General features: G+C 42.2%; 1 protein-coding gene across 1 annotated transcript in view; it reads right to left on the reverse strand.

Moving 5' to 3' along the window:
• TPRG1 (tumor protein p63 regulated 1) overlaps nucleotides 1–27,413 on the reverse strand; it is a 156,231-nt gene that overhangs the window by 118,934 nt on the left and 9,884 nt on the right. The window contains exon 2 of the mRNA XM_055408077.2: nucleotides 1,027–1,260. Within this exon, the coding sequence (XP_055264052.2) occupies nucleotides 1,027–1,251 (225 nt within the window). The 5' untranslated portion in view covers nucleotides 1,252–1,260. The remainder of the gene's footprint in view (nucleotides 1–1,026; nucleotides 1,261–27,413) is intronic.

The raw sequence follows: 27,413 nt of genomic DNA on the forward strand, positions 1-27,413 counted from the left end.
TATGAGTCACTGGATATAGCTAAGACTCACTGAATATAGGTAATGTGGATATATGTTTTCAAACACACACACACACACTGAGTCTCTTTAGTTACAACTTTATCTTAACCAAAGATTAACTTTAAAAGCTAGAAAATCCAAGTTCATTAATTAAAACATTATAAATAGCCTCAAACTCTTAGCCACCATTTATTTAGGAGGTTGAGTTGAAAAAAAAAGTCAGTAAAGAGATGCTCCAGGTACACGTGAAAATTCAGGTGGTCTTTGCTGCCACAGTGTACAATCTGCAGTTTAGCCTCCTATGAGCTCACTGCTAGTGTGCTGACAAGAACGTTAAAGGATTGGTAAATCAGATCTATAAATAGGAAGGGGAATTCAAGACAGGGGAATGTACTAGAAACCAAGGATGTTTCTACTTGATCCAAATGTGAGAAGTCTGAAATATTTTTAACATTTGGATATATAAACACCATCCTCATTATGCACCCATCTATTTACTCCCCAGCTTTGATGCACAGGGAAGAAGCTGAGTTCCAGACTACAACTCTATATTTGGAATGAAGTGCCTGCCCCTACACTGTACTACCAGCATGCCCTGTATACCCTTGAGGTTCAGGTATTCTCAGCAATGCTTTCTATTCCATCACTCATGTCTTTTCCTAACATAGAGCAAATACTCCCTCTGGGCTCCCAGCTTTATATTCTAGCAAGTCTAGTTTTCTCTTCACAGAGCATTAACTTATTGAGGTTGGGTTTAGCAGGAATACAAAACCGAGGAGCCAAAGACCCATGGGAGCTGGAGGACCTGCTTCTCTGATGGTCAAAATAGACCCATAAAGTCTCTGAAATTCAGCTCCTTCACCTGTAACATTAAGATAAAGATGCCTACTTCACAGTTATTGTAGCTATTACATGAGACAACAAATGTGAAAACTGTTGAAAAAATGTGGTATATGGAAGAATATTAAGATTTTGAAGAGAAGTCTTATGCAGTATTTAAGGACACTAATGGTTTTATAATTTTACCCGCGTGACGAAGTACTTCCGTGAGAGATAAGGCTTGTGATAGGGATTCGGGTAGAGTGCTGATTCAATCACACTTGGCAGCCTTGAAATCTGCTTTGGCACTGGGACCTCTGTGTCTGGCTCCCTCTCCTCCATGGACAGCTGATCCGTCTCAGAAGGTTTGTCATCTTCCTCTTGCTTCAGAGACACAGGCTGGAATCCCTCAAAGCTCCCAATTCTTGACATTTCTTTAGCCTAAAACAAAGAAACAAAATTCTCAGGAAAAAAAAAAATGTCACCTGTCTTAACTATGGCAAAAAAGCCCATGATGAACAACCAAAGGTCCTGAAACTGACAAACCCACCTCACGTTAACTGAACAGATGCACTGAGGATGGAGTTCAGTAAAACAGGCTCTATGGTCATCAGGGGACATTTACCAGGGGACAGCAGCAGGGACTCTCTGGACAGAAAAAAAGAAGCTACAAGTAGTTCCATTTCCCCCATCTTTAGTTCCATGGAACAGGAAGGTGAACAAGGAAAGAACAATACGAAAGTATTATCACTAGACAATTTCTCTTCAAATATTTATAGTGTTTTTTCTTGAAAGTCTACTAGCCTGTGAGTTTATTTAGGAGTTAAAAGCAATGATAATGAACTTTCTTATGTACTTCTTACTAAGAGGGCACAGAAGCACTTATAACTGAGTGCTTTTTTGTAACTGAAAAATTGCAATTCTAAAAATGTTTCCTCAAGGACATATTGTACAACACAGGGTATATGACCAATATTTTATAATAGCTATAAATGAAATATAATCTTTAAAAATTGTGAATCACTACGTTGTACCTCTGCTACATATAACATTGTACATCAACTACACTTCAAAAAGAAATTTTTTAAGTAAAAAATAAATTAAAAAATAAAAATGTATCCTAAAGAAATAATTTAGACAAATGCCTAAAGATGTAAGTATAGAAGGCCATGAATTACAATATTGTGTCTGATAACAAAAATGATAATAATAACTTCACGTCTAACAGGAAAACATTGTATGTAATAGCAACATTAGACACTTACACAACATTGTGTCTAATACTAAAAATATATATAGTGAAACTAAGTATTCATCAACAGATAATTGGCTAAGACAAGTTAGAGAGAACAAATACAATTTGGTCATCAGAAATGTGAGAATATATTTTTACTATAGAATGATGTCCAAAATGTAATGCTAAAGGAAAAAACAAGTTATAAAATATTACGAAAAATGTTATTCAAATGTGTTACAATAATTCAGAAAGAAGGAAGGGAGGGAGGGAGGGAATGAGGGAGGCAAGAAGGAAGGAAAGAGGACGTAACACCGGAACTTGCACGTGTATATACATGTGTGGTAGGACAGAGGTTAGAAAAAAATCTGAAGAGAAGTAAAATAAAATATTAACAACGATCATCTGTGAAAATCTAGTGGTTACCAATGGGGAGAGGGAAAGGGGAAAGGACCTGACAGGGGTAAGGAATTAACAGCTATCAACTACTATGTATGGGCTTCTCTGGTAGTTCAGGTGGTAAAGAATCTACCTGCAATGCAGGAAACACCGGTTCGATACCTGATGTGGGAAGATCTGCTGGAGAAGGGATAGGCCACCCACTTCAGTATTCTTGGGCTTCCCTTGTGGCTCAGCTGGTAAAGAATCCACCTGCAGTGCAGGAGACCTGGGTTCAATCCCTGAATTGGAAAATCTCCTGAAGGGAAAGGCTGCCCACTCCAGTATTCTGGCCTGGAGAATTCCATGGACTGTATAGTACAAGGGGTCACAAAGAATTGGACAAGACTGAATGAATTTCACTTTCAACTACTATGTATAAAATAAAGAAGCTATGAGGACATATTGTACAGCACAGGAAATATAGCTGATATTTTATAACTATAACTGGGGTAACCTTTAAAAATTGTGGATCACTATGTTGTACACCTGAAATGTATATAGTATTGTATATCAAGTAGACCTCAGTTTAAAAAAGATAGTGATTGTCTCTGGATGATAGAGTTACATACAGGTGATTTTTATTTTCTGTTTTCATAACTTTCTGGATGCTTACAATGACTACCTCTGACTTAACATAAACAGAAACACAGTAGATTCACAAATATTTTGTAAATTGAAATAAGTACCACAAAGCAAAACAAAATAGAAGCTACATGCTAGCCTAGCAAAAGGTGTCCTCAATCAAGTGATCTTTCTCAAGCTGAGGCCACATAGTTAAGGCTGCTGTGCACAGATGCCCAAAGCTATGACGCAGGAAGCTCTCATGCCCAGCGTCACCATGGGACTAGGAATGCCATCTTAGTCTTAGGGCTCCTTCCCACAAATTCCATTTCCTTCCTCTTTGTGAAACAAAAGAAAGTGAGAAGCGGTGCCTACCCACAGCAAAGTTACATTTTTGAAACTGGGAATAATTACAGTAGTCAAGGGTGGTAAAATAGTACTAGCATATAATATATTGCCTATTCCAATCCCAAAGAAAGGGAATGACAAAGAATGCTCAAACTACCGCACAATTGTACTCATCTCACACACTAGTAAGGTCATGCTCAAAATTCTCCAAGCCAGGCTTCATATGTGAACCGTGAATTTCCAGATGTTCAAGCAGGTTTTAGAAAAGACAGAGGCACCAGAGATCAAATTGCCAACATCCGCTGGATCATGGAGAAAGCAAGAGAGTTCCAGAAAAACATCTATTTCTGCTTCATCGACTATGCCAAAGCCTTTGACTGTGTGGATCACAATAAACTGTGGAAGATTCTGAAAGAGATGGGAATACCAGACCACCTGATCTGCCTCTTGAGAAACCTGTATGCAGGTCAGGAAGCAACAGTTAGAACTGGACATGGAACAACAGACTGGTTCCAAATAGGAAAAGGAGTCCGTCAAGGTTCTATATTGTCACCTTGCTTATTTAACTTATATGCAGAGTACATCATGAGGAACACTGGGCTGGAAGAAGCACAAGCTGGAATCAAGATTGCCAGGAGAAATATCAATAACCTCAGATATGCAGATGGCACCACCCTTATGGCAGAAAGTGAAGAGGAACTCAAAAGCCTCTTGATGAAAGTGAAAGAGGAGAGTGAAAAAGTTGACTTGAAGCTCAACATTCAGAAAACAATGATCATGGCATCTGGTCCCATCACTTCATGGGAAATAGGTGGGGAAACAGTGGAAACAGTGTCAGACTTTATTTTGGGGGGCTCCAAAATCAGTGCGGATGCTGATTGCAGCCATGAAATTAAAAGATGCTTACTCCTTGGAAGGAAAGTTATGACCAACCTAGATAGTATATTAAAAAGCAGAGACATAACTTTCCCAACCAAGGTCTGTCTAGTCAAGGCTATGGTTTTTCCCGTGGTCATGTATGGATGTGAGAGTTGGACTGTGAAGAAAGCTGATCGCCGAAGAATTGATGCTTTTGAACTGTGGTGTTGGAGAAGACTCTTGAGAGTCCCTTGGACTGCAAGGAGATCCAACCAGTCCATTTTAAAGGAGATCAATCCTGGGTGTTCATTGGAAGGAATGCTAAAGCTGAAACTCCAATACTTTGGCCACCTCATGAGAAGAGTTGACTCACTGGAAAAGACTCTGATGCTGGGAAGGATTGGGGGTGGGAGGAGAAGGGGACGACAGAGAATGAGATGGCTGGATGGCATCACCGACTCTGTGGACATGAGTTTGAGTGAACTCCGGGTGTTGGTGATGGACAGGGAGGCCTGGCGTGTAGTGATTCATCGGGTAACAAAGAGTCGGACACGACTGAGCGACTGAACTGAACTGAACCCTGGATACTTCTGAGCATGAAAAAAGTGCAATTAACACTTATGCTAGGATGATAGGTGTAAACCAGCATTGTCTCAGGCAAATGTGGACATACACAGTCACCCTGAGGGGCTTGAGTGGAGGGACCACATGGTCAGAGACTCACAAGCAAAAAGCCCTCTGCTGATCACATTACAGGTTATTTCCTCTGATTCTCCCAGCAACCCTAGAATGATGGATTTGTTTCCATCTCTCTGAGGATCCCAGAGTTGGTGGGATGCCACCTCCCCAACCCCCACACCATCCACGGCACAGGTGGTGCTAGTGGTAAAAATCCTGCCTGCCTATTCAGGAGACATAAGAGACATGGATTCAATCCCTGGGTCGGGAAGATCCCCTGGAGAAGGAAATGGCAACTCACTCCAGTATTTTTGCCTAGAGAATCCCATGGACAGAGAAGCCTGGCGGTCCATAGAATCCATAGGGTTGCAGAGAGTCGGACATGACAGAAGCGCCTGAGAAAGCACACACGCATGCACACCTGCATTCCAGGGCACACTTGGAGAAAGGAGAAAGCACCTGGACTCCCACTCAGGACTCCCAGCCACACTCGAGGTCGACAAGCCTGCCATGACGCACGCTGTCTTACAGCAGGAAGGGCTTCACTGAGTTTTCAGATAAGTTTTTCAAGTTATTGGCTTGTGAGAAATACAAGGACATGCATGGAGAAGCAGGAGAATTTGAGTGTGTGTATGTGTGTGCGTGAGAGAGAGCACAGAGGCACTGTAGCCTCCCTGTTAGTTGCATGCTCTATTTTTGCAGGTCTGCCACCGCTTACAGAGGCTTTTGGAAGGAAGTGTGTTTCTAGAGTTCCCTGTAACCTGTGAAGGAAGATCTGTGCCTCTGGGAAAGGAAAGCCTGCTTCTGTGTTTGCCGCACTGTGTGAACTGGAGCCTAACAACAGACATCTGTGAAAAGCTCCAGTGCCTGGAAAACAGAGGGAGGATTTAATTAGCACCACTTCCTCTCCCTCAGGCTGTCTTCTCTGGAAGCACTTGGGGATGAGAAGTGAAGCACTTAGAGACTGAGCTTTTGAGGTCCAGGAAAGAAGGGAAGTCTCCTCTGCTCCAGTTAAATTCTGACAGCTGTGAATAGTGGTAAAACAGCACAGAGACCTCAGTCCAGAAGGATTCCAGCTCTGTTTCTAGGGACATCTTCGCAAGGACAATGAACTTATCTCCCTTTAACAACTTCCAGGATATAAGAGAAGTGCCACGTACTGAAGCAGCCCCCTCCAAGCCACCTGCCCAGACACTGTTTACTCCCAATTCAATAAAACCTTCCACCCTATCTCTGCTTAACCATACTATATACATTGAAATACTAAAAGCTTTGTGCCTGGATAAATTAGGCTGCCTCACAGCAGACCCATCCAGAGCCATTTAGAGTTGAAAAGGATCATTGTTCCCTAAGATTGCCTAGTAAATTTATCTTAGCTTGTGGTGCCCAAGAGAGTCAAGGCAGAATAATTTGAAGGGAAGCAAAGGGTCAAGGTTTAGAAAAGAATTTCATCCATATTTTTTTACCTGATTTTCCCATTTTAGGGAATTCATATCGAAGGAGGAAACAGACAGAACAGGCTCCATCCTGAAAGCAGGACCCCATCTTGGGCCGGACTGTGGACTTTGAGCTATATGCCCAGTACCTATGGAAACGACATGAGGTACCAACTGGAAAACCAGACTCCCTGCCTCCATGGAAGAGCCCCAGGGCTCATACCTAGGCTCTCCTTCACCTAAACGAATACCCTAATTATCTGTGTAACCAAATAGAATCATAAATTCTATTATGCTTATTGGGGTATGACCACAGGCCTATTGATAATTGTCCGCTGTTAACTACCTACGCTTGAGGCATACGAATCACAGGTTTAAGGCATACAAATCACGGGTTAACTTGGATTGTATCTTTCTTTTCCTCTGTTCACACTAGCTTCAGAGAATTTGGGGAGGTGGGTTTGAACACATACCCTTAGGGTATATAAGTTTTGCACAAAAACTGGTCCAGGTCCTAGGCTAAGAGAAGACTCTGCCTTGGGCCCGCCGGTGTAATAAACTGCACTCCACTATCTGCATTGTCCTTCTGAGTGAGTTTGTTTCCCGGAATGCATGGCTACAACAATATAATGAGGCATCACCGACTCAGGGACATGGCTTTGGGTGGTCTGCGGGAGTTGGCAATGGACAGGGAGGCCTGGTATGCTGCGGTTCATGGGGTTGCAAAGAGTCGGACACAACTGAGCGACTGAACTGAACCCTAAAAAAAAGAGAAAGAAAGAAAGTAAAGCCCTACAATACTAATTGCATGATCTAGGCAGTAATGAAAAATTGGAAACCCACTAAACACCCAATGGTCAAGGAATTTCCTAGTTACCTAAATGACACTGAGCAGACCCTTAAAAATAACAGCCCTTAAAATAATTTGTACAAGCACTGCAGCAGCATGGAGTAAAGGATGTATCTTCTTGCAGCGAGAAAAGCAAGGAGATTTTCTGTGCAATGATTGAATTATTTTTATGTTGGTAAAGACTAGAGGGAAAATATTGGTATTTATAGAGGTAGAGGGATCATAAGTGAATTTTTGCTTTTTTAAAAAAAATTAAATCATGTTAGCACTCCTTTTGTAATAAAATATATGAATAAATCTGGTGGTTCACAAAGTCAGGAGCTTCCCAGGTAAAATCTGAAACTTGCCCCTGTACAGAAAGGGCAAGAAGAGACCAAAGAAAGAAGCAGACCACTCCAAGTTGACCTGTGGCAGAATTCATAAGCAAGAGAACTTACCAACCGGGCTTGTCTTGGGTGGCCACAAGGTGAGTGAATCTCCACACCTTCCTGCTGGAAACTTAAAAGTTTATAGAGAGGATTTAACTGGTCCAGCCACATCTTCGGTCCAGATGGTCTCAACACCACATTGCTCTCTCAAGGCTACCTCTGGACAAGGGCTCCCACTTTGGGGATGGTGGGTGAAAGGTACATGGTACATTGCAAAGATGTGGTGGAGTGGGGGGAGATGAGGAGCCATCCATTACTCAATTCACTTACTGGTCAACTAGTCACCATGTCCTCTGGAGGACCTCCTCCAGCAATGCCAAATAAAAACGTAAAGAAGTACCACCCTCTCTTTGGTCAGACAACAAGAATTTTATATTATTTCTCAGCTGCCAGAAATTTCAGAGCTAAATTTAATATTGTACTGCAGCAAATAACTTATTTCTGGATCCTGTCTATGCATGCCTGCCTCCTTAGGTACCCGCTATCATATCTGAGACTTTTCCTAAGAATATTTCAGAAGCATATAGAGCATAAGTGATAGCTAGAGAATTGTTGCCTAGTCCAGTTCCTTCATTTTGCAAGGTTTGGAACACTGATGTAAAAGACTTGCCCAGGGTCATACAGCTAAAGAGATTCAAAACATGAAATAAGACTCCAGGACTCTAGTTCATTGCTACCCATTGTAACATTTAAAAGAGAAGCAGTTATCATACTTACAAACTGGTCAACTGAAAATGCTTTTGCCAACTGTCTGCAGCCAGTCAGGCTTGTTTTGCTCTGGGGTGGGAGAAAGAACTCCCATGAATCAGGCTTCTCCCAGCTTTTCCCCATTGGCAGCCCACAACTAGCCCTGCAGGTAAAGCTTCCTCCTTTGCCTGGCATCAGACTAACCTATCCATAGGCAGAGGGGCACAGTGCCTGGGTCCACAGAACTTGTAGGGGCTCAGGGAATGTTTTAACACTAGAGACACCGGCCCGGCGGCGCAGACGCGAGAGACGCCGGCCCCGGCGGCACAGACGCGAGAGACGCCGGCACCGGCGCAACGAACCACGCCAAGAGGCGCAGCCGTGAGGAGCTACCCAACGCCTGAGGCCAGGGCCGGCGGCCGAGAGGAGCTGCCCCACGTCCAATAGGCGGTGGCTGCACGGGCTCAGGAGGGCCGAGAGGAGCTACTCCGCGTTCAAGGTCAGGAGGGGCGGCCTTGAGGAGATACCCCTCGTCCAAGGTAAGGTACAGCGACTGCACTTTGCTGGAGCGGCTGTGAAGAGATTTTCCACGCCCAAGGTAAGAGAAACCCAAATAAGACGGTAGGTATTGCTAGGGGGCATCAGAGGGCAGACAAACTAAAATCATAATCACAGGAAACTAGCCGATCTGATCACATGGACCACAGCCGAATGTGGTCCACTGGAGAAGGGAATGGCAAACCACTTCAGTATCCTTGCCTTGAGAACCCCATGAACAGTAACAAAGGGCAAAATGATAGGCTACTGAATGAGGAATTCCCCAGGTCGGTAGGTGCCCAGTATGCTACTGGAGCTCAGTGGAGAACTAACCCTAGAAGGAATAAAGGGATGGAGCAAAAGCAAAACCAATACCCAGTTGTGGATGTGACCAGTGATAGAAGCAAGGTCCGGTGCTGTAAAGAGCAATATTGCATAGGAACCTGGAATGTTAGGTCCATGAATCAAGGCAAATTGGAAGTGGTCAAACAGGAGATGGCAAGAGTGAACGTAGACATTCAGTAATCAGTGAATTAAAATGGACTGGAATGGGTGAATTTAACTCGGATGAACATTATATCTACTACTGTGGGCAGGAATCCCTTAGAAGAAATGGAGTAGCCATCATGGTAAACAAAAGAGTCCGAAATGCAGTACTTGGATGCAACCTTAAAAACGACAGAATGATTTCTGTTCGTTTCCAAGGCAAACCATTCAATATTACAGTAATCCAGGCCTATGCCCCAACCAGTAATGCTGAAGAAGCCGAAGTTAATCGGTTCTATGAAGACCTATAAGACCTTTTAGAACTAACACCCAAAAAAGATGTCCTTGTCATTATAGGGGACTGGAATGCAAAAGTAGGAAGTCAAGAAACACCTGGAGTAACAGGCAAATTTGGCCTTGGAGCACAGAATGAAGCAGGGCAAAGGCTAATAGACTTTTGTCAAGAGAATGCACTGGTCATAGCAAACATCCTCTTCCAACAACACAAGAGAAGACTCTACACATGGACATCACCAGATGGTCAACACCGAAATCAGATTGATTATATTCTTTGCAAATAAGATGGAGAAGCTGTATACAGTTAGCGAAAACAAGACGAGGAGCTGACTGTGGCTCAGATCATGAACTCCTTATTGCCAAATTCAGACTTAAATTGAAGAAAGTAGGGAAAACCACTAGACCATTCAGATATGACCTCAATCAAATCCCTTATGATTATACAGTGGAAGTGAGGAATAGATTTAAGGGACTAGATCTGATTGATAGAGTGCCTGATGAACTCTGGACGGAGGTTCGTGACATTGTACAGGAGACAGGGACCAAGACCATCCCCATGGAAAAGAAATGCAAAAGAGCGAAATGGCTGTCTAAGGAGGCCTTACAAATAGCTGTGAAAAGAAGAGAGGCAAAAAGCAAAGGAGAAAAGGAAAGATATAAGCATCTGAATGCAGAGTTCCAAAGAATAGCAAGGAGAGATAAGAAAGACTTCCTCAGTGATCAATGCAAAGAAATAGAGGAAAACAACAGAATAGGAAAAACAAGAGACCTCTTCAAGAAAATTAGAGATTCCAAGGGAACATTTCATGCAAAGATGGGCTCGATAAAGGACAGAAATGGTATGGACCTAACAGAAGCAGAAGATATTAAGAAGAGGTGGCAGGAATACACAGAAGAACTGTACCAAAAAGATCTTCACGACCAAGATAGTCACGATAACGTGATCACTGACCTAGAGCCAGACATCTTGGAATGTGAAGTCAAGTGGGCCTTAGAAAGCATCACTACGAACAAAGCTAGTGGAGGTGATGGAATTCCAGTTGAGCTATTTCAAGTCTTGAAAGATGATGCTGTGAAAGTGCTGCACTCAATATGCCAGCAGATTTGGAAAACTCAGCAGTGGCCACAGGACTGGAAGAGGTCAGTCTTCATTCCAATCCCAAAGAAAGGCAATGCCAAAGAATGCTCAAACTACCGCACAAGTGCACTCATATCACACGCTAGTAAAGTCATGCTCAAAATTCTCCAAGCCAGGCTTCAGCAGTATGTAAACCGTGAACTCCCAGATGTTCAAGCAGGTTTTAGAAAAGGCAGAGGAACCAGAGATCAAATTGCCAACATCCGCTGCATCATGGAGAAAGCAAGAGAGTTCCAGAAAAACATCTATTTCTGCTTCATTGACTATGCCAAAGCCTTTGACTGTGTCGATAACAATAAACTGTGGAACATTCTGAAAGAGATGGGAATCCCAGACCACCTGACCTGCCTCTTGAGAAACCTGTATGCAGGTCAGGAAGCAACAGTTAGAACTGTACATGGAACAACAGACTGGTTCCAAATACAAAAAGGTGTACGTCAAGGTTGTATATTGTCACCTTGCTTATTTAACTTATATGCAGAGTACATCATGAGGAACGCTGGGCTGGAAGAAGCACAAGCTGGAATCAAGATTGATGGGAGAAATATCAATAACCTCAGATATGCAGATGACACTACCCTTATGGCAGAAAGTGAAAAGGAACTCAAAAGCCTCTTGATGATAGTGAAAGAGGAGAGTGAAAAGGTTGGCTTGATGCTCAACATTCAGAAAACAAAGATCATGGCATCTGGTCCCATCACTTCATGGGAAATAGATGGAAGAACAGTGGAAACAGTGTCAGACTTTATTTTTTGGGGCTCCAAAATCACTGCAGATGCTGATTGCAGCCATGAAATTAAAAGACGCTTGCTCCTTGGAAGGAAAGTTATGACCAACCTTGATAGTATATTAAAAAGCAGAGACATTACTTTGCCAACCAAGGTCTGTCTCGTCAAGGCAATGGTTTTTCCGTGGTCATGTATGGATGTGACAGTTGGACTGTGAAGAAAGCTGATCGCCGCAGAATCGATGCTTTTGAACTGTGGTTTTGGAGAAGACTCTTGAGAGTCCCTTGGACTGCAAGGAGATCCAACCAGTCCATTCTAAAGGAGATCAATCCTGGATGTTAATTGGAGGGACTGATGCTAAAGCTGAAACTGCAATACTTTTGGCCACCTCATGCGACGAGTTGACTCACTGGAAAAGACTCTGATGCTGGGAAAGGTTGGGGGCGGGAGGAGAAGGGGACGACCGAGAATGAGATGGCTGGATGGCATCACCGACTCTGTGGACATAAGTTTGAGTGAACTCCGGGAGTTGGTGATGGACAGGGAAGCCTGGCATGCTGTGATTCATGGGGTCGCGGAGAGTTGGACACGACTGAGCGACTGAACTGAACTGAACTGAACTGAGAATCATAAGCAGAGACATCACTTTGCCGACAGAGGTACGTATAGTCAAAGTTATAGTTTTTCCAATAGTCATTTACATTTGTGAGCATTGGACCATAAAGAAGGTTGAGAGCTGAAGAATTAATATTTTTGAACTGTGATGTTGGAGAAGACTCTTGAGAGCCCCTTGGACAGCAAGGAGATCAAACCAGTCAGTCCTAAAGGAAATCAACCCTAAATATTTATTGGAAGGACTGATGCTAAAGCTGAAACTCCAAAGCTTTGGCCACCTGATGTGAAAAGCCAACTCATTAGAAGAGACCCTGATGCTGGGAAAGATTGAGGGCAGAAGGAGAAAGGGATGACAGAGGATAAGATGGTTGGATGGCATCACCAGCTCGATGGACATGAGTTTGAGCAAACTCCGGGAGATGGTGAAGGACAGGGAAGCCTGACACACTGCAGTCCACGGGGTCACAAAAAGTCAGACATGACTGAGCAACTGAACAACAACAAAAATCAGAAGAGAAAAATTAAATTTCATGGTCAAAAAATTGTTTTCATTTTTTCTCGTATCAGAGGAAAAAATGAAATTTGTAGACCACCCCAAATCTATTGCATTTTGCCTCAAAAACAAACTATATTATGTAAGCCATAAGATGCTGAACTATGTACAGTTACGGAAACATGTTTTAATAGTGATATTATTATGGTAGAGACATTCAAGAAAGCAAAAGTTTTAGGCCCACAGAAGTCATAATGTGGACCTGACTTGACTCTGTATCCTACTACTCAGATTTTCTGCTTAATAGTTCATTCTGGGGCTCCATACTGGACTATCGAAGCTAGAAACATCCCCACATTCTAGCACTTTCCAATCTCCTTATGAAACTGTGTATAATCGGTGCAAATCCATTTGCCCTGGCTTCACTAATCAAGGTTGTTTAAGATTTGCATGTCCTCTGAACAGCATGTAGCCTATGTAAAAAGTGGTTTGCTGAGATGTTTTCCAGGAACTTGGAGTCAGTTTTATCCAGTTCAAGTTGAACTGGATGGGACCGGCTAGGACCACTGACCCTCCAACCGGGCATGTGCAAGTTGGGGACCTTTTGATGCCAGATGGCCAAGACTCCACCCTCAGATTTGGGCTAAGTGCCTCCACTGTGAGCATGCAGAGGCCTGTAGTCTAGTTGTGTGTGTTTCTGTGTGATCAGTCACTCAGTTGTGTCTGACTCTCTGCGACCCCACGGACTGTAGCCCGCCAGGCTCCTCTGTCCATGGGATTCTCCAGGCCAGATTACTGTCGTGGATGGCCATTCCTTTCTCCAGGGGACCTTCCCGACTGAGGGGCTGAGCCGGAGCCTCCCACACTCCCTGCATCGCAGGCGATTCTTTACCTAAGCAAGCAGCCTAACTGCATGTGCGTGGAACACCGTTGCTGCGCCTTTCCCAGACACCTTTTCCCACTCACCTCATACTCCCCACACCTCCAGCTGCCCCGCTTCTTTACTCTTCACCACATAAATATTCAGAGCCCCTTGACTTGGGGAGGCAGAACTGAGTCTGCTTGGTTGCCTTGTGAATAAACCCTCTCTTTGCTGCAAACAAAGCATCAGCATTTTTACTTGCTTCGTGTGATGCAAAATGAACCTGGCTCTGTAATACTTACTCTGGAAGATTCTGTTCCACGATCCACTGAAAGATTTCTGTCCTATAGACAAACTGTACAATCTTAAAGCAATTATTTTTGCTTTCTTAAAATCAAAGGGCGATCCAGAATTAATCACCCTCTAATAAACATATGTTTCCCAGAGAAGTAGATGAATAACCATCCTAAGAACTTATAATCTGCTTGAAAGGAGTCACTGGTTACACTGAGTGGCCATAAAGCCAGCCAGAGGTAAAGGGGGAGTGTAGGGATTTTTTCCCCCTCACAAGAGTTTAATAAAGAACAGTTTGTATGTAACAAAAAGGAACATATTTTTTAAAAATTTTTATTTATTTATTTGACTGCTCGGGGTCTTTATTGCCATACCCAGGCTTTCTCTGTTTGCTCTGCATGGGGATTACTCTCTAGTTGCAGGGTGTGGGTGTCTTATTGCTGTGCTTTCTCTTGTTGCAAAGCACAGTGTCTAGGGCATGGGGGCTCAACAGTTGTGGCTCATAGGCTTAGTTGCCCCATGGCATATGGAATCTTCCCGGACAAGGGATCGAATCCATGTCCCCTGCATTGGCAGGCAGATTCTTAACCACTGGTGACTGGGAAGTCCAAAAAGCATCATATTTCATATTTCTGATCAAGACAGCAGGACTGACACTATATAGATACTGGTAAAACTCAGGAGTGTTTCATGATGAGCCACTTCCTAAGGTCATGTACCCTCAATTTCCTCAGCATGACTTTTGCTCTTCATCCATCTAGTTTTCAGAATTCCTTCTTGGCTTCCAGCTCTCTCTGCCACTCTGGAGAACCTATACAACCAGCCTCTCCCTTGCTTCCTTTACTGTCTGTCTCCTAAGATCTCTATGACATCTCCATGGGATTTATTTATGTTTTATTTTTTAATCCTATGCATCCCTAAACAATACTATTGTATTGTGATTTCCACAAAGTTTTTGAAATATTAATAACTACTTGAGTGTTCCCAAGACCATCCCTCTGGACCCTTGGAAAGATAGATCACCTCCTTAGAGAGCACCAATCTATTCTAAGCTCCACATTTTGTAAATAAGGAAACTGAGGCCTCAAAGGATTTTGTGTCTCCTGAACCCTGTTTAGTTAATTTTTTGAAAATTAAAGACAATAAAGAATGAAGTTATGGCCACCACAAGATTAAAAATATAATATCTCGAAGAGTACTTGGGGACTAACCAGGAGCTTAGAAAAGCCTGTGATTTGTTAATAAGAGCTGCTTCCCACATGCAGGTGAGGTGGTACTAGGCTGGGGAGGAGGTCCACTCTTGAGTTCCTGTGGCTTGGGTTGCATTCAGAGATATCAACTGTGTTTTACTGATGGTGACATTTCTATCCACACAAAGGGGTTAACATTCTCGAGGCACAGCCCCAAAATAAAAATCTGCTTTTAATTCTGACATTTCGTAAAGGTAATTTATGTGAATTTATGTGTGCAGCCTTTCCCGAGTCTCTGTGAACAGCCAAGGGATGTGCAGTGGATACACAACAACGAACACCTCAAAACTCTCCAACAAACCCTCCCCTGTGCCAGCTGAGATAAGAAAATTGGCAAAGAGTTCTTCACAATTTCACACTTTGTACATGAGTGATAACATGCCAGTGGGGCTGCTCTGGGTCCTGGGGGAAAGTGGACTTGATGGAGGGTCTCTTGCCTCCCAGCTCCTCCTCTGTAGGCAGGGCTCTCTGGTCTGTTAGCTGAGCTTTCACTCAGTGGACAGGGAGGGGAGAATGCAGGACCAGGTTAAAGAAACATGTCCCCCCGACTCCCTCACTAGTGGGGACATTGGTGATAGTGAAAGTCACTCTGTCACATCCGACTCTTGGCGACCCCATGGACTACACAGTCCATGGAATTCTCCAGCCAGAATACTGGAGTGGGTAGCCTTTCCCTTCTCCAGGGGATCTTCCCAACACAGAGATCAAACCCAGGTCTCCTGCATTGCAGGCAGATTCTTTACCAGATGAGCCACAAGGTCCTGAGCAATTTCTTCCCCTTCTCTGCATGGCAGTTTCTTCATCTACAAAATGGGGAGCCAGACTTTATGCTTGGCAAATGTGTACTCTTGAAAATGATTAACCGGTGTCAATCAAAACAAATTTCATTTATCTGTTTCTGGATTTCTTCTGAAGCTTTCATTTCAGGGGAAAATATATTGAAGTCTGAAAGTCGGTGGACTAAATTATTCCTTCCAGTGCAATCACTCTACAAGATTTAATTTTTCTCCAGTGCCCAGAAGATTCCAGATCTAAGGCTACAAATGTTCCATATGGTTTCCCCTACCCCCTCTTTAACTGAGCATGTTAGTTCCCTGTGATTCAAATGTGAGGTCAAAGAAGGAGGGTTGATAGAGAATGGGTGCGTGAACGCTAAGTCACTTCAGTTGTGTCCAACTCCTTGGCACTCCATGGACTGTAGCCTGCCAGGCTCCTCTGTCCATGGATTCTCCTGGCAAGAAAACAGAGTGGGTTGCCATGCCTTCTTCCAGGGGATCTTCCCAAACCAGGGATTGAATCCAGGTCTCCTGTCTCCAGTATTGGCAGGCAGGTTCTTTACCACTAGTGCCACCTGGGAAGCTGAGGGGGAGACTAATAAAGTCTAAATCACCAGCCTCACCACTCCCTCAAAAGAATGAAAAAGGAAGCACTTCAGGAACTAACCAGGTTAAAAATGTACTTTGGGGGTCCTAAAGGACTCAAATAGTATTTTTTCTCTGTACAAGTGAAAAAGAAAGGAGCACAGAAGTGAAAAGAATCAATCAAGGCCAAATCATTCAGCCTGCAGCAGCTCTACTTTTTTTCTCTCCAAAGTAATAAGGTCCCAGATTTTGAATCTGCTGATTGAGATTGATTAGAATTCTGGTAACAATGCTTAGAAATTAGAGCCAGCCTCTTTCTCAGTTACTGGGACATCTCAGGGGAGTGTGTGGGTTATGTCTACCAGGGATTACTACCTATCCAGCACTAATCCTGTTCCAGGGATGGGCACTAGCCTGCATTCCTCAATCAGGTATTCCTGGCTGGAGCTCTGATTAAGGAAGTCACCCCAAAGCCTGGGCTTCCTGCTAAGCCAACTGTGACTGCTGCTCATGAATGGATTTCATGAAATTCAAGAAAAGACATTCAACTAAGTACTGACAACAGTCTCCCCCACCCTCCATTCTACCCAGCCTTTGTTATTTTAATGGAATTTTTATTATAAACATTTCTATTGAAGTAGGACATGCACTCAAAAACTCATAAATGTGCAGGTCAATGAAGTATCATCAAAATAAACACACCCATAGAACCATCACATGGCTCAAGAAATACCATATTACTGGCACCCTGATGAGCTAAATTGAAGAAAGTAGGGAAAACCACTAGACCATGCAGATATGACCTAAATCAAATCACTTATATTTATACAGTGGAAGTGAGAAATAGATTTAAGGGACTAGATCTGATAGATAGAGTGCCTGATGAACTCTGGACGGAGGTTCGTGACATTGTACAGGAGACAGGGACCAAGACCATCCCCATGGAAAAGAAATGCAAAAAAGCAAAATGGCTGTCTGGGGAGGCCTTACAAATAGCTGCGAAAAGAAGAGAAGCGAAAAGCAGAGAAAAGGAAAGATATAAGCATCTGAATGCAGAGTTCCAAAGAATAGCAAGGAGAGATAAGAAAGCCTTCCTCAGAGATCAATGCAAAGAAATAGAGGAAAACAACAGAATAGGAAAGACTAGAGATCTCTTCAAGAAAATTAGAGATACCAAGGGAACATTTCATGCAAAGATAGGCTCGATAAAGGACAGAAATGGTATGGACCTAAGAGAAGCAGAAGATATTAAGAAGAGGTGGCAAGAATACACAGAAGAACTGTACAAAAAAGATCTTCATGACCAAGATAATCACGATGGTGTGATCATTCACCTAGAGCCAGACATCTTAGAATGTGAAGTCAAGTGGGCCATATAAAGCATTAATACAAACAAAGCTAGTAGAGGTGATGCAGTTCCAGTTGAGCTATTTCAAATCCTGAAAGATGATGCTGTGAAAGTGCCGCACTCAATATGCCAGCAAATTTGGAAAACTCAGCAGTGGTCACAGGACTGGAAAAGGTCAGTTTTCATTCAAATCCCAAAGAAAGGCAATGCCAAAGAATGCTCAAACTACCGCACAGTTGCACTCATCTCCCATGCTAGTAAAGTCATGCTCAAAATTCTCCAAGCCAGGTTTCAGCAATACGTGAACCGTAAACTTCCAGATGTTCAAACTGGTTTTAGAAAAGGCAGAGGAACTAGGGATCAACATCCACTGGATCATGGAAAAAGCAAGAGAGTTCCAGAAAAACATCTATTTCTGCTTTATAGACTATGCCAAAGCCTTTGACTGTGTGGATCACAACAAACTGTGGAAAATTCTTCAAAAGCTGGGAATACCAGACCACCTGACCTGCCTCTTGAGAAACCTGTATGCAGGTCACGAAGCAACAGTTAGAACTGGACATGGAACAACAGGCTGGTTCCAAATAGGAAAGGGACTACGTCAAGGCTGGATACTGTCACATTGCTTATTTAACTTATATGCAGAGTACATCATGAGGAACGCTGGGCTGGAAGAAGCACAAGCTGGAATCAAGATTGCCAGGAGAAATATCAATAACCTCAGATATGCAGATGACACTACCCTTATGGCAGAAAGTGAAGAGGAACTCAAAAGCTTCTTGATGAAAGTGAAAGAGGAGAGTGAAAAAGTTGGCTTGAAGCTCAACATTCAGAAAACTAAGATCATGGCCTCTGGTCCCATCACTTCATGGGAAATAGATGGGGAAACAGTGGAAACAGTGTCAGACTTTATTTTGGGGGGTTCCAAAATCACTGCAGATGGTGATTGCAGCCATGAAATTAAAAGATGCTTACTCCTTGGAAGGAAAGTTATGACCAACCTAGATAGCATATTAAAAAGCAGAGACATTACTTTGCCAACAAAGGTTCGTCTAGTCAAGGCTATGGTTTTTCCCGTGGTCATGTATGGATGTGAGAGTTGGACTGTGAAGAAAGCTGATTGCCGAAGAATCGATGCTTTTGAACTGTGGTGTTGGAGAAGACTCTTGAGAGTCCCTTGGACTGCAAGGAGATCCAACCAATCCATTCTAAAGGAGATCAATCCTGGGTGTTCATTGGAAGGACGGATTTTGAAGCTGAAACTGCAATACTTTGGCCACCTCATGCGACGAGTTGACTCACTGGAAAAGACTCTGATGCTGGGAGGGATTGGGGGCAGGAGGAGAAATGGACAACGAAGATGAGATGGCTGGATGACATCACTGACTCGATGGACTGAACCCCGGGAGTTGGTGATGGACAGGGAGGCCTGGCGTGCTGTGATTCATGGGGTCACAAAGAGTCGGACACGACTGAGTGACTGAACTGAACTGAACTGAGGTTGGTCATAACTTTCCTCCAAGGAGTAAGTGTCTTTTAATTTCATGGCTTCAATCACCACCTGCAGTGATTTTGGAGCCCAAAAAAATAAAGTCTGACACTGTTTCCCCATCTATTTCCCATGAAGTGATGGGACCAGAGGCCATGATCTTAGTTTTCTGAATGTTGAGCTTCAAGCCAACTTTTTCACTCTCCTCTTTCACTTTCATCAAGAAGCTTTTGAGTTCCTCTTCACTTTCTGCCATAAGGGTGGTGTCATCTGTATATCTGAGGTTATTGATATTTCTCCCGGCAATCTTGATTCCAGCTTGTGCTTCTTCCAGCCCAGCGTTCCTCATGATGTACTCTGCATATAAGTTAAATAAGCAGGGTGACAGTATCCAGCCTTGACGTAGTCCTTTTCCTATTTGGAACCAGCCTGTTGTTCCATGTCCAGTTCTAACTGTTGCTTTGTGACTTGCATACAGGTTTCTTAAGAGGCAGGTCAGGTGGTCTGGTATTCCCAGCTTTTGAAGAATTTTCCACAGTTTATTGTGATCCACACAGTCAAAGGCTTTGAAATGAAGCAGAAATAGATGTTTTTCTGGAACTCTCTTGCTTTTTCCATGATCCAGCAAATGTTGGCAATTTAATCTCTGGTGCCTCTGCCTTTTCTAAAACCAACTTGAACATCTGGAAGTTCATGGTTCATGTATTCCTGAAGCCTGACTTGGAGAATTTTGAGCATTACTTTACTAGCAGACCTTTATTATGATCCCCAAGAAATGAATTAAGGCTGTGGGAAGGAGTGGAACAAAGTAGAAAATTCAGTACCTACTAAGTAATTAAAAACTGTAGGACTAGCTGTGATTTCCTTCACTGAGGTTGGAATAAAAAGGAGAATCATATTCACGATAGAAGTAAAAAGATAATAAGTTTCTTCAGACAAGAAGAATTGGAAGTATCTGATGACTAACAAAGAGGGCAGATCTAGTTGACATTTGTGTAGATAGAACTGGGGCTTGGAAGAGAGATATGACTGCAGATATAGATATGGGAGTCATAGATTTACAAATTATGACTGAACAATGAAAGCGAAGGAGATTGCTTATTGAGAGCATCCAGAGTGATTTCTGGCAAATATCACCATGTTAATCATATAGCGGAATTTATCATACCTTAGAATAGTACCTGTCAACTTGCCTTAACTTTCATAGTTTCCTCACTAGCACGTAAAATAACTGATGATAATGACAGGGTGTTTTGGGTTTTTTTCCCCTCCACTACAGTTACCTTAGCACTGAATAGAGCACATGGAAAGCATTAATTATGTACCAACTGAACAAATGGACCCAAAATAAATACCCATACTCCATGGAGTATGCGTGGCAGAAAATGGAAAGGAGATTCATCCTAAAGAGTCTCTCTCCTCAGATGCGATGGCACCAGCTCTAACAAAGGGTGATTTGAAACCCTTTCTTCTAAACCAAGCTCCAAACTCACCAATTCCTCCAAGCAACTTAGAAATGCAATTTGTCCTATGCTGTCCAGGCACCACGATATTTTTTTTATCAACCAGTTCTTTAATCATTGCTTGTAACTGGTCTCCATGAGCAGATCGTGAGCTCCATGATTGAAGGAACTATGTCCATCTCTGTCCCCTTGGATGCCCACAGAACACTGGACCTGTGTTTGGCACAGTGACCTCAGGCACAGAGGCTGTCACAGAAGATGTTGGCGCCATGAGAAGCACAAAACAAGGAGAAACACTTCACCTGAAAATACCCCGCGGGGTAAGTGACACATGTGAAACCTTCTCCTAAGAGCTGGATGGAGGGAAGAGAGGAGAGCCTATCTGAAAACCAAAGGGCAACATTCTTCCAGGAGCAGACATGTGAAAGGGATAGAAAAAGACCAGAAAGGAGAGCCCCTAGTGTCACAAAAACAAGACTGCTACCTTCTCATCTTGTGGGTCACCATGACTGAAGAACAATTTGCGTTTTCAAAATGAAGTATACATTGAGTTCCTAAAATGTCGAATGTTAAATAAGACGCCTCATTAGACAATAATAGGGGATATAAGCAAGGCTATGGTTTTTCCCGTGGTCATGTATGGATGTGAGAGTTGGACTGTGAAGAAAGCTGATCGCTGAAGAATTGATGCTTTTGAACTGTGGTGCTGGAGAAGACTCTTGAGAGTCCCTTGGACTGCAAGGAGATCCAACCAGTCCATTCTAAAGGAGATCAATCCTGGGTGTTCATTGGAAGGACTGATGCTAAAGCTGAAACTGCAATACTTTGGCCACCTCATGCGACGAGTTGACTCACTGGAAAAGACTCTGATGCTGGGAAAGGTTGGGGGCGGGAGGAGAAGGGGACGACAGAAAATGAGATGGCTGGATGGCATCACCAACTCGATGGACATGAGTTTGAGTGAACTCCGGGAGTTGGTGATGGACAGGGAGGCCTGGCGTGCTGTAATTCATGGGGTCGTGGAGAGTCAGACAAGACTGAGCGACTGAACTGAACTGAACTGAACTGAAGGGATATAAGAGAGTGTTAGAGAAATACTCTAAGGTGATTTTGACCCGTTTTCAGTCCTCCTAAGTGAGAGTGTGAACACCTGAAATTCAGTCTGTTCTACAAGGTGCAAAAAGATCTACATAGGTCCAGAGAGTTCCACCAGGGAGAGAGAAAAAGTAAGAGAACTAGAACAAAGGAGTAGCCCTCATGAAAATAATGAGGGCCAGGGAACAAGTATGGAGCAATGAAAGCAGTTCTGTCTCAAGAGTGACATTCAGATTCACTCTAAATGATTTAAGTGGACAGTTCAGAAAGCTAAAGAATAAAAACTGTTCATTCTTTAGCATTATAGTATATATATATATACACTCTCTATGGGTTTCCCCAATGGTTCACCAGTAAAGAATCCACCTGCAATGCAGGAGACACAGGTTCAGTCCTGGGTTGGGAAGATCCCCTGGAGAAGGAAATCCCCTAGAGCAACCCACTCAAGTATTCTTACCTGAGAAATCCCATGGAGAGAGGAACCTGGCAGGTTACAGTCCATGAGGTCATGAAGAGTAGGACACGACTGAGCACACACGCATACTCTCTATATACACAATGTATACATAATATACTCACTATAGCATATTATATATATAGGTTTTATTCTATTATCTTGCTGAAGGTAATTAGATAGTAGACACAGATGAAGAACAGTAACATCCATCAAAAAAGCCCTTTTCTTTTTTCTGCATTTCAGCAAGAAAACAAAACAAAAAATATGTACCGAAAAAATATAATTATATTCACATATAAGTGCATTATATTAGAAGGTGAGGATAAATGTATATTTATGTGTGACCTGCTACTATTACTATTAAATCAATAAGCCAGAATAAGTAGTAAATGCACTGAGAAAATTAAAATGCTACCTTGATAATCAGATTTCCTTGGTCCTGTGAACGTGTATCTCAAGGCTGCCTTACTGGTTAGAGATAATGTTTGGTTTTGACCAGCTTTTCTGTAAAAGTATGGCTTTACTCAGAGCGATCAAGAAAGAAGTAGAGTATGGACCAGGGAAACCATAAGTGTGGTCAGTAACGTCATCTTCATATTCAAGTGTGCACATATGTAGTAATACTGTATTCCAACCTCTTTATCTATGAAAATGTGCACGAGGAGACATGCCCGACTTACTATCTGAGATTTTTTTGTAAAGATCAAATATAGCAAAACCAACCAATATAATATTGCAAAATAATTAGCCTTCAATAAAAATAAAAATTAAAAATAAATAAATAAAAATAAAAAAGTTGTGAAAGTGTTTTGTAAATGATGGAGTGTCTTGATCTTCCATCTTCTGAAGAGCCATTAGTATATTATCATAGAAAGAGGCGGCAAGTAAGTAATAATACTTAAGCAGTGTTGTTGGCAGTCTCTGAAAGATGCCAAAGGGAAAGTAACATTGTCCAAAGGTTTTAGGGAAAGTTCCGTCTAGTCAAGGCTATGGATTTTCCCATGGTCATGTATGGATGTGAGAGTTGGACTGTGAAGAAAGCTGATTGCCGAAGAATTGATGCTTTTGAACTGCGGTGCTGGTGCTGGAGAAGACTCTTGAGAGTCCCTTGGACTGAAAGGAGATCCAACCAGTCCATTCTAAAGGAGATCAACCCTGGGTGTTCATTGGAAGGACTGATGCTAAAGCTGAAACTGCAGTACTTTAGCCACCTCATGTGACGAGTTGACTCACTGGAAAAGAGTCTGATGCTAGGAGGGATTGGGGGCGGGAGGAGACGGGGACGACAGAGAATGAGATGGCTGGATGGCATCACCAACTCGATGGACATGAGTTTGAGTGAACTCCGGGGGTTGGTGATGGACAGGGAGGCCTGGCGTGCTGTGATTCATGGTGTCGCAAAGAGGCAGACACGACTGAGCGACTGAACTGAACTGAAGTCTATATTGACAAAGTTGAAACCATTGGCAAGATGTGGGGTGACGGTGAGAGAGGAATTTAGACGAGGGATGTATCATGTATTTAGATGAGGGATGTTCCAAACTATACCAAAAGGCCATCTTCCCACTCACCCTGGGGACCAGATGGAAACCAAAACCCACAGGGCCAGAATTTGATGTTATCCAAGTTACTTGTACACATACTTCCTCGTGTCAGTTCCTGCTCTAGAGTATTCCTTCAGAGTGTAAAAGCAGGGAAAAAACGTCTGTGGCTAATACATGTCCTATTTGTAATGGAGAAATTCAACTCAGTGGATAAATTTGACCACTTCTTTGAATTTCTTTGTTGTGATGTGTCACCAAAGTAGGTTAGTTCAGAGTATTACTGTTAGGCAATATCTCTGCATCTAAGAACTTCAACCATGACACTGCATGGTATTTAAAGAGGTCACTGAAAAGTTTGGCACATCACCAAAATATATTCCCTCTTATCTGCAAGGGAAGTTCCGTTTTTCTTTCTTTATGAGCTGGGACCAATCTATAATATGCAATACGTTTGAGTTTATGTTATGCATTACTTCTTCTCTTGCATCTCACCAAAAATATTAACAGGTAATGCCAGGTTCCAAACACCATTAATGTCTGTAAAACTCGGTAATTCTCCTACCAGTGTCCAGCCAGTGGATAAACTTGCTAGAAAATGCTACAGAGAGGGCTTTCCTGTTGAGACTGACTGAGAGTAAAATCTCAAATTTAGGAGTGACCTCATGTAGCTCAACATCACATCCAAGAAGCATCTCTAAGCTGGTTGCTTTGATTCTCGAATAATGTTACTTATCTATAGACTTAGGTCTCATGACCAAGGAAGTGGAATTAGTCGGTACATCGTTAGAAACTGCACTGGTATACTTTAACATATGAAATAAAGAGATCATTTAAAATAAGTGATATATCTAGCTATCTTTTTAACTCATCATCTTCCTGTAGCAACTCGAAGTACATTCTTTATGCCAATGCCCTTATTAAAATAGTGACACCATTTTATTTATAACTTATTTTTAATCACTAAACTACCTAATTGAACTTTAGATAAAATATTTTATAACTGTTATAATACACTGTACAAATAAAATAGAAAATACACAGTACATTTTTAAAAGTTAAATAGGACATAGTATGATTTTAGTTTTTATCAAAATAAAATATGGTTATATATAACTAATACAAATGTATTTAAGAATACTCACCAAAAAAATGTTAGCAAAGGTTTTCTCTGGGTAATTTGGATTATAGAGGTGTTTTTTATTTCTTTTTTACTTAATTATATTTTTAATTTTCTACAATGAAAATGTTATAAAGAAGATGAAATAAGAAAAAAAATATTGATACTAGTCAGAACATTTGAAAACACAAAGATTTTTTAAGTATTTACATTTTCATGACAAATTACCTGTTCTCCAGTATAAGGAAAAACTAAACTGTTTCATAGAGTAAATACATCAAAATTTGGCCTTTAGAAATTTTCCAAAAATTAAAGTCAAAAGACTAAAACTCATACCCAAATATTTCCTTGCAGTTTGGGGCAATGACTTTCACCTGCTTACTAATATGCCAAAGCTACATTCAGGAAATAAAATCAAAGAAGAGAGATGGAGAAGGACAATGTATCTTGGGCAAGTTTTATCACAAGAAATTATGAAACTGCTATGTGGACTGAGAAGTTAAAAACTCTTTATGTAAATTATGTAATGAAACAAGGTGGGAGAAATATTTGTCTTAGAGAGGTAAGTCCAATACACCACTAGTAAACAGATCTTCTGAAAACAAAGCCCTTAGTTACAGAGGGACTGGACAGAATAATTTGGCAGAAGTTCTAGTTTTCCCAGCAAAGGGTCATAGCAACTGATGTGGAGTTGGAGAGGGAAGGGGTGGCAGTGACCCTGTTTCAAAGAGTGACCTGGGAGGGCAGTCATTGAGGGGCTGTGGAGGGAAGTCAGTCCACAGCACCCTAACCTTGACCTAGGCCAGCTTCAAAAACTGGTCTGAAACAAACTAGAGTAAAACAATTTTCCCTTTTCCTCCTGTGTTTTTCCAAAAGAATTATAATCATAATGTAGCCCATCTTTCTTTGAAAAAATATCAAGAGCAAATGCCTGGCCAAGGGAGTCCATATCCCAAAATAGAGCCCTAACTTCCTTTTAAGCCTGCTAATCCTTCCATGAATTTTCCAGTTTATTGTGATCCACACAGTCAAAGGCTTTGAAATGAAGCAGAAATAGATGTTTTTCTGGAACTCTCTTGCTCTCTCAATGATCCAGCAGATGTTGGCAATTTCATCTCTGGTGCCTCTGCCTTTTCTAAAACCTGCTTGAACATCTGGAAGTTCACGGTTCACATATTGCTGAAGCCTGGCTTGGAGAATTTTGAGATCACAATAAACTATGGATAATTCTGAAAGAGATGAGAATACCAGACCACCTGACCTGCCTCTTGAGAAACTTGTATGCAGGTCAGGAAGCAACAGTTAGAACTGGACATGGAACAATAGACTGGTTCCAAATAGGAAAAGGAGTACATCAAGGTTGTATATTGTCACCCTGCTTATTTAAATTATATGCAGAGTACATCATGAGGAACGCTGGGCTGGAAGAAGCACAAGCTGGAATCAAGATTGCCGGGAGAAATATCAATAACCTCAGATGTGCAGATGACACCACCCTTATGGCCCAAAGTGAAGAGGAACTCAAAAGCCTCTTGATGAAAGTGAAAGAGGAGAGTGAAAAGGTTGGCTTGAAGGTCAACATTCAGAAAACGAAGATCATGGCATCTGATCCCATCACTTCATGGGAAATAGATGGGGAAACAGTGGAAACAGTGTCAGACTTTATTTTTGGGGGCTCCAAAATCACTGCAGATGTTGAATGTAGCCATGAAATTAAAAGACACTTACTCCTTGGAAGGAAAGTTATGACCAACCTAGATAGTATATTAGAAAGCAGAGACATTACTTTGCCAACAAAGGTCCGTCTAGTCAAGGCTATGGTTTTTCCCGTGGTCATGTATGGATGTGAGAGTTGGACTGTGAAGAAAGCTGATCGCCGAAGAATCGATGCTTTTGAACTGTGGTGCTGGAAAAGACTCTTGAGAGTCCCTTGGACTGCAAGGAGATCCAACCAGTCCATTCTAAAGGAGATCAATCCTGGGTGTTCATTGGAAGGACGGATTTTGAAGCTGAAACTGCAATACTTTGGCCACCTCATGCGATGAGTTGACTCACTGGAAAAGACTCTGATGCTGGGAGGGATTGGGGGCAGGAGGAGAAATGGACAACGAAGATGAGATGGCTGGATGACATCACTGACTCGATGGACTGAACCCCGGGAGTTGGTGATGGACAGGGAGGCCTGGCGTGCTGTGATTCATGGTGTCGCAAAGAGTCGGACATGACTGAGAGACTGAACTGAACTGAACTGAATCCTTCCATGACTCCTCTGACATGGGTGCTTCTTGAAATACATTCTCTCTCTTAAGAGAGATGACACTACTTATGTTGACCAGATTTTTTTTTTGTTTTTTTCTTTCTTTTTCTTTCATGCCTTTTCCTCAATTTTTGCAAAACTTTGATTATTGTTTGTTTTCCATTAAGCTTCAATGCTGTTTGGGAGTTCAGCCTATCAGTAGGAGAAGCTAAGCCACACAATTTAATTTTTTCCATTGGAAC

The sequence above is a fragment of the Moschus berezovskii genome, chromosome 1 (assembly GCF_049115385.1).
Source record: "Moschus berezovskii isolate FMDL1 chromosome 1, NW_MosBer_1.0, whole genome shotgun sequence".
NCBI classification, from domain to species: domain Eukaryota; kingdom Metazoa; phylum Chordata; class Mammalia; order Artiodactyla; family Moschidae; genus Moschus; species Moschus berezovskii.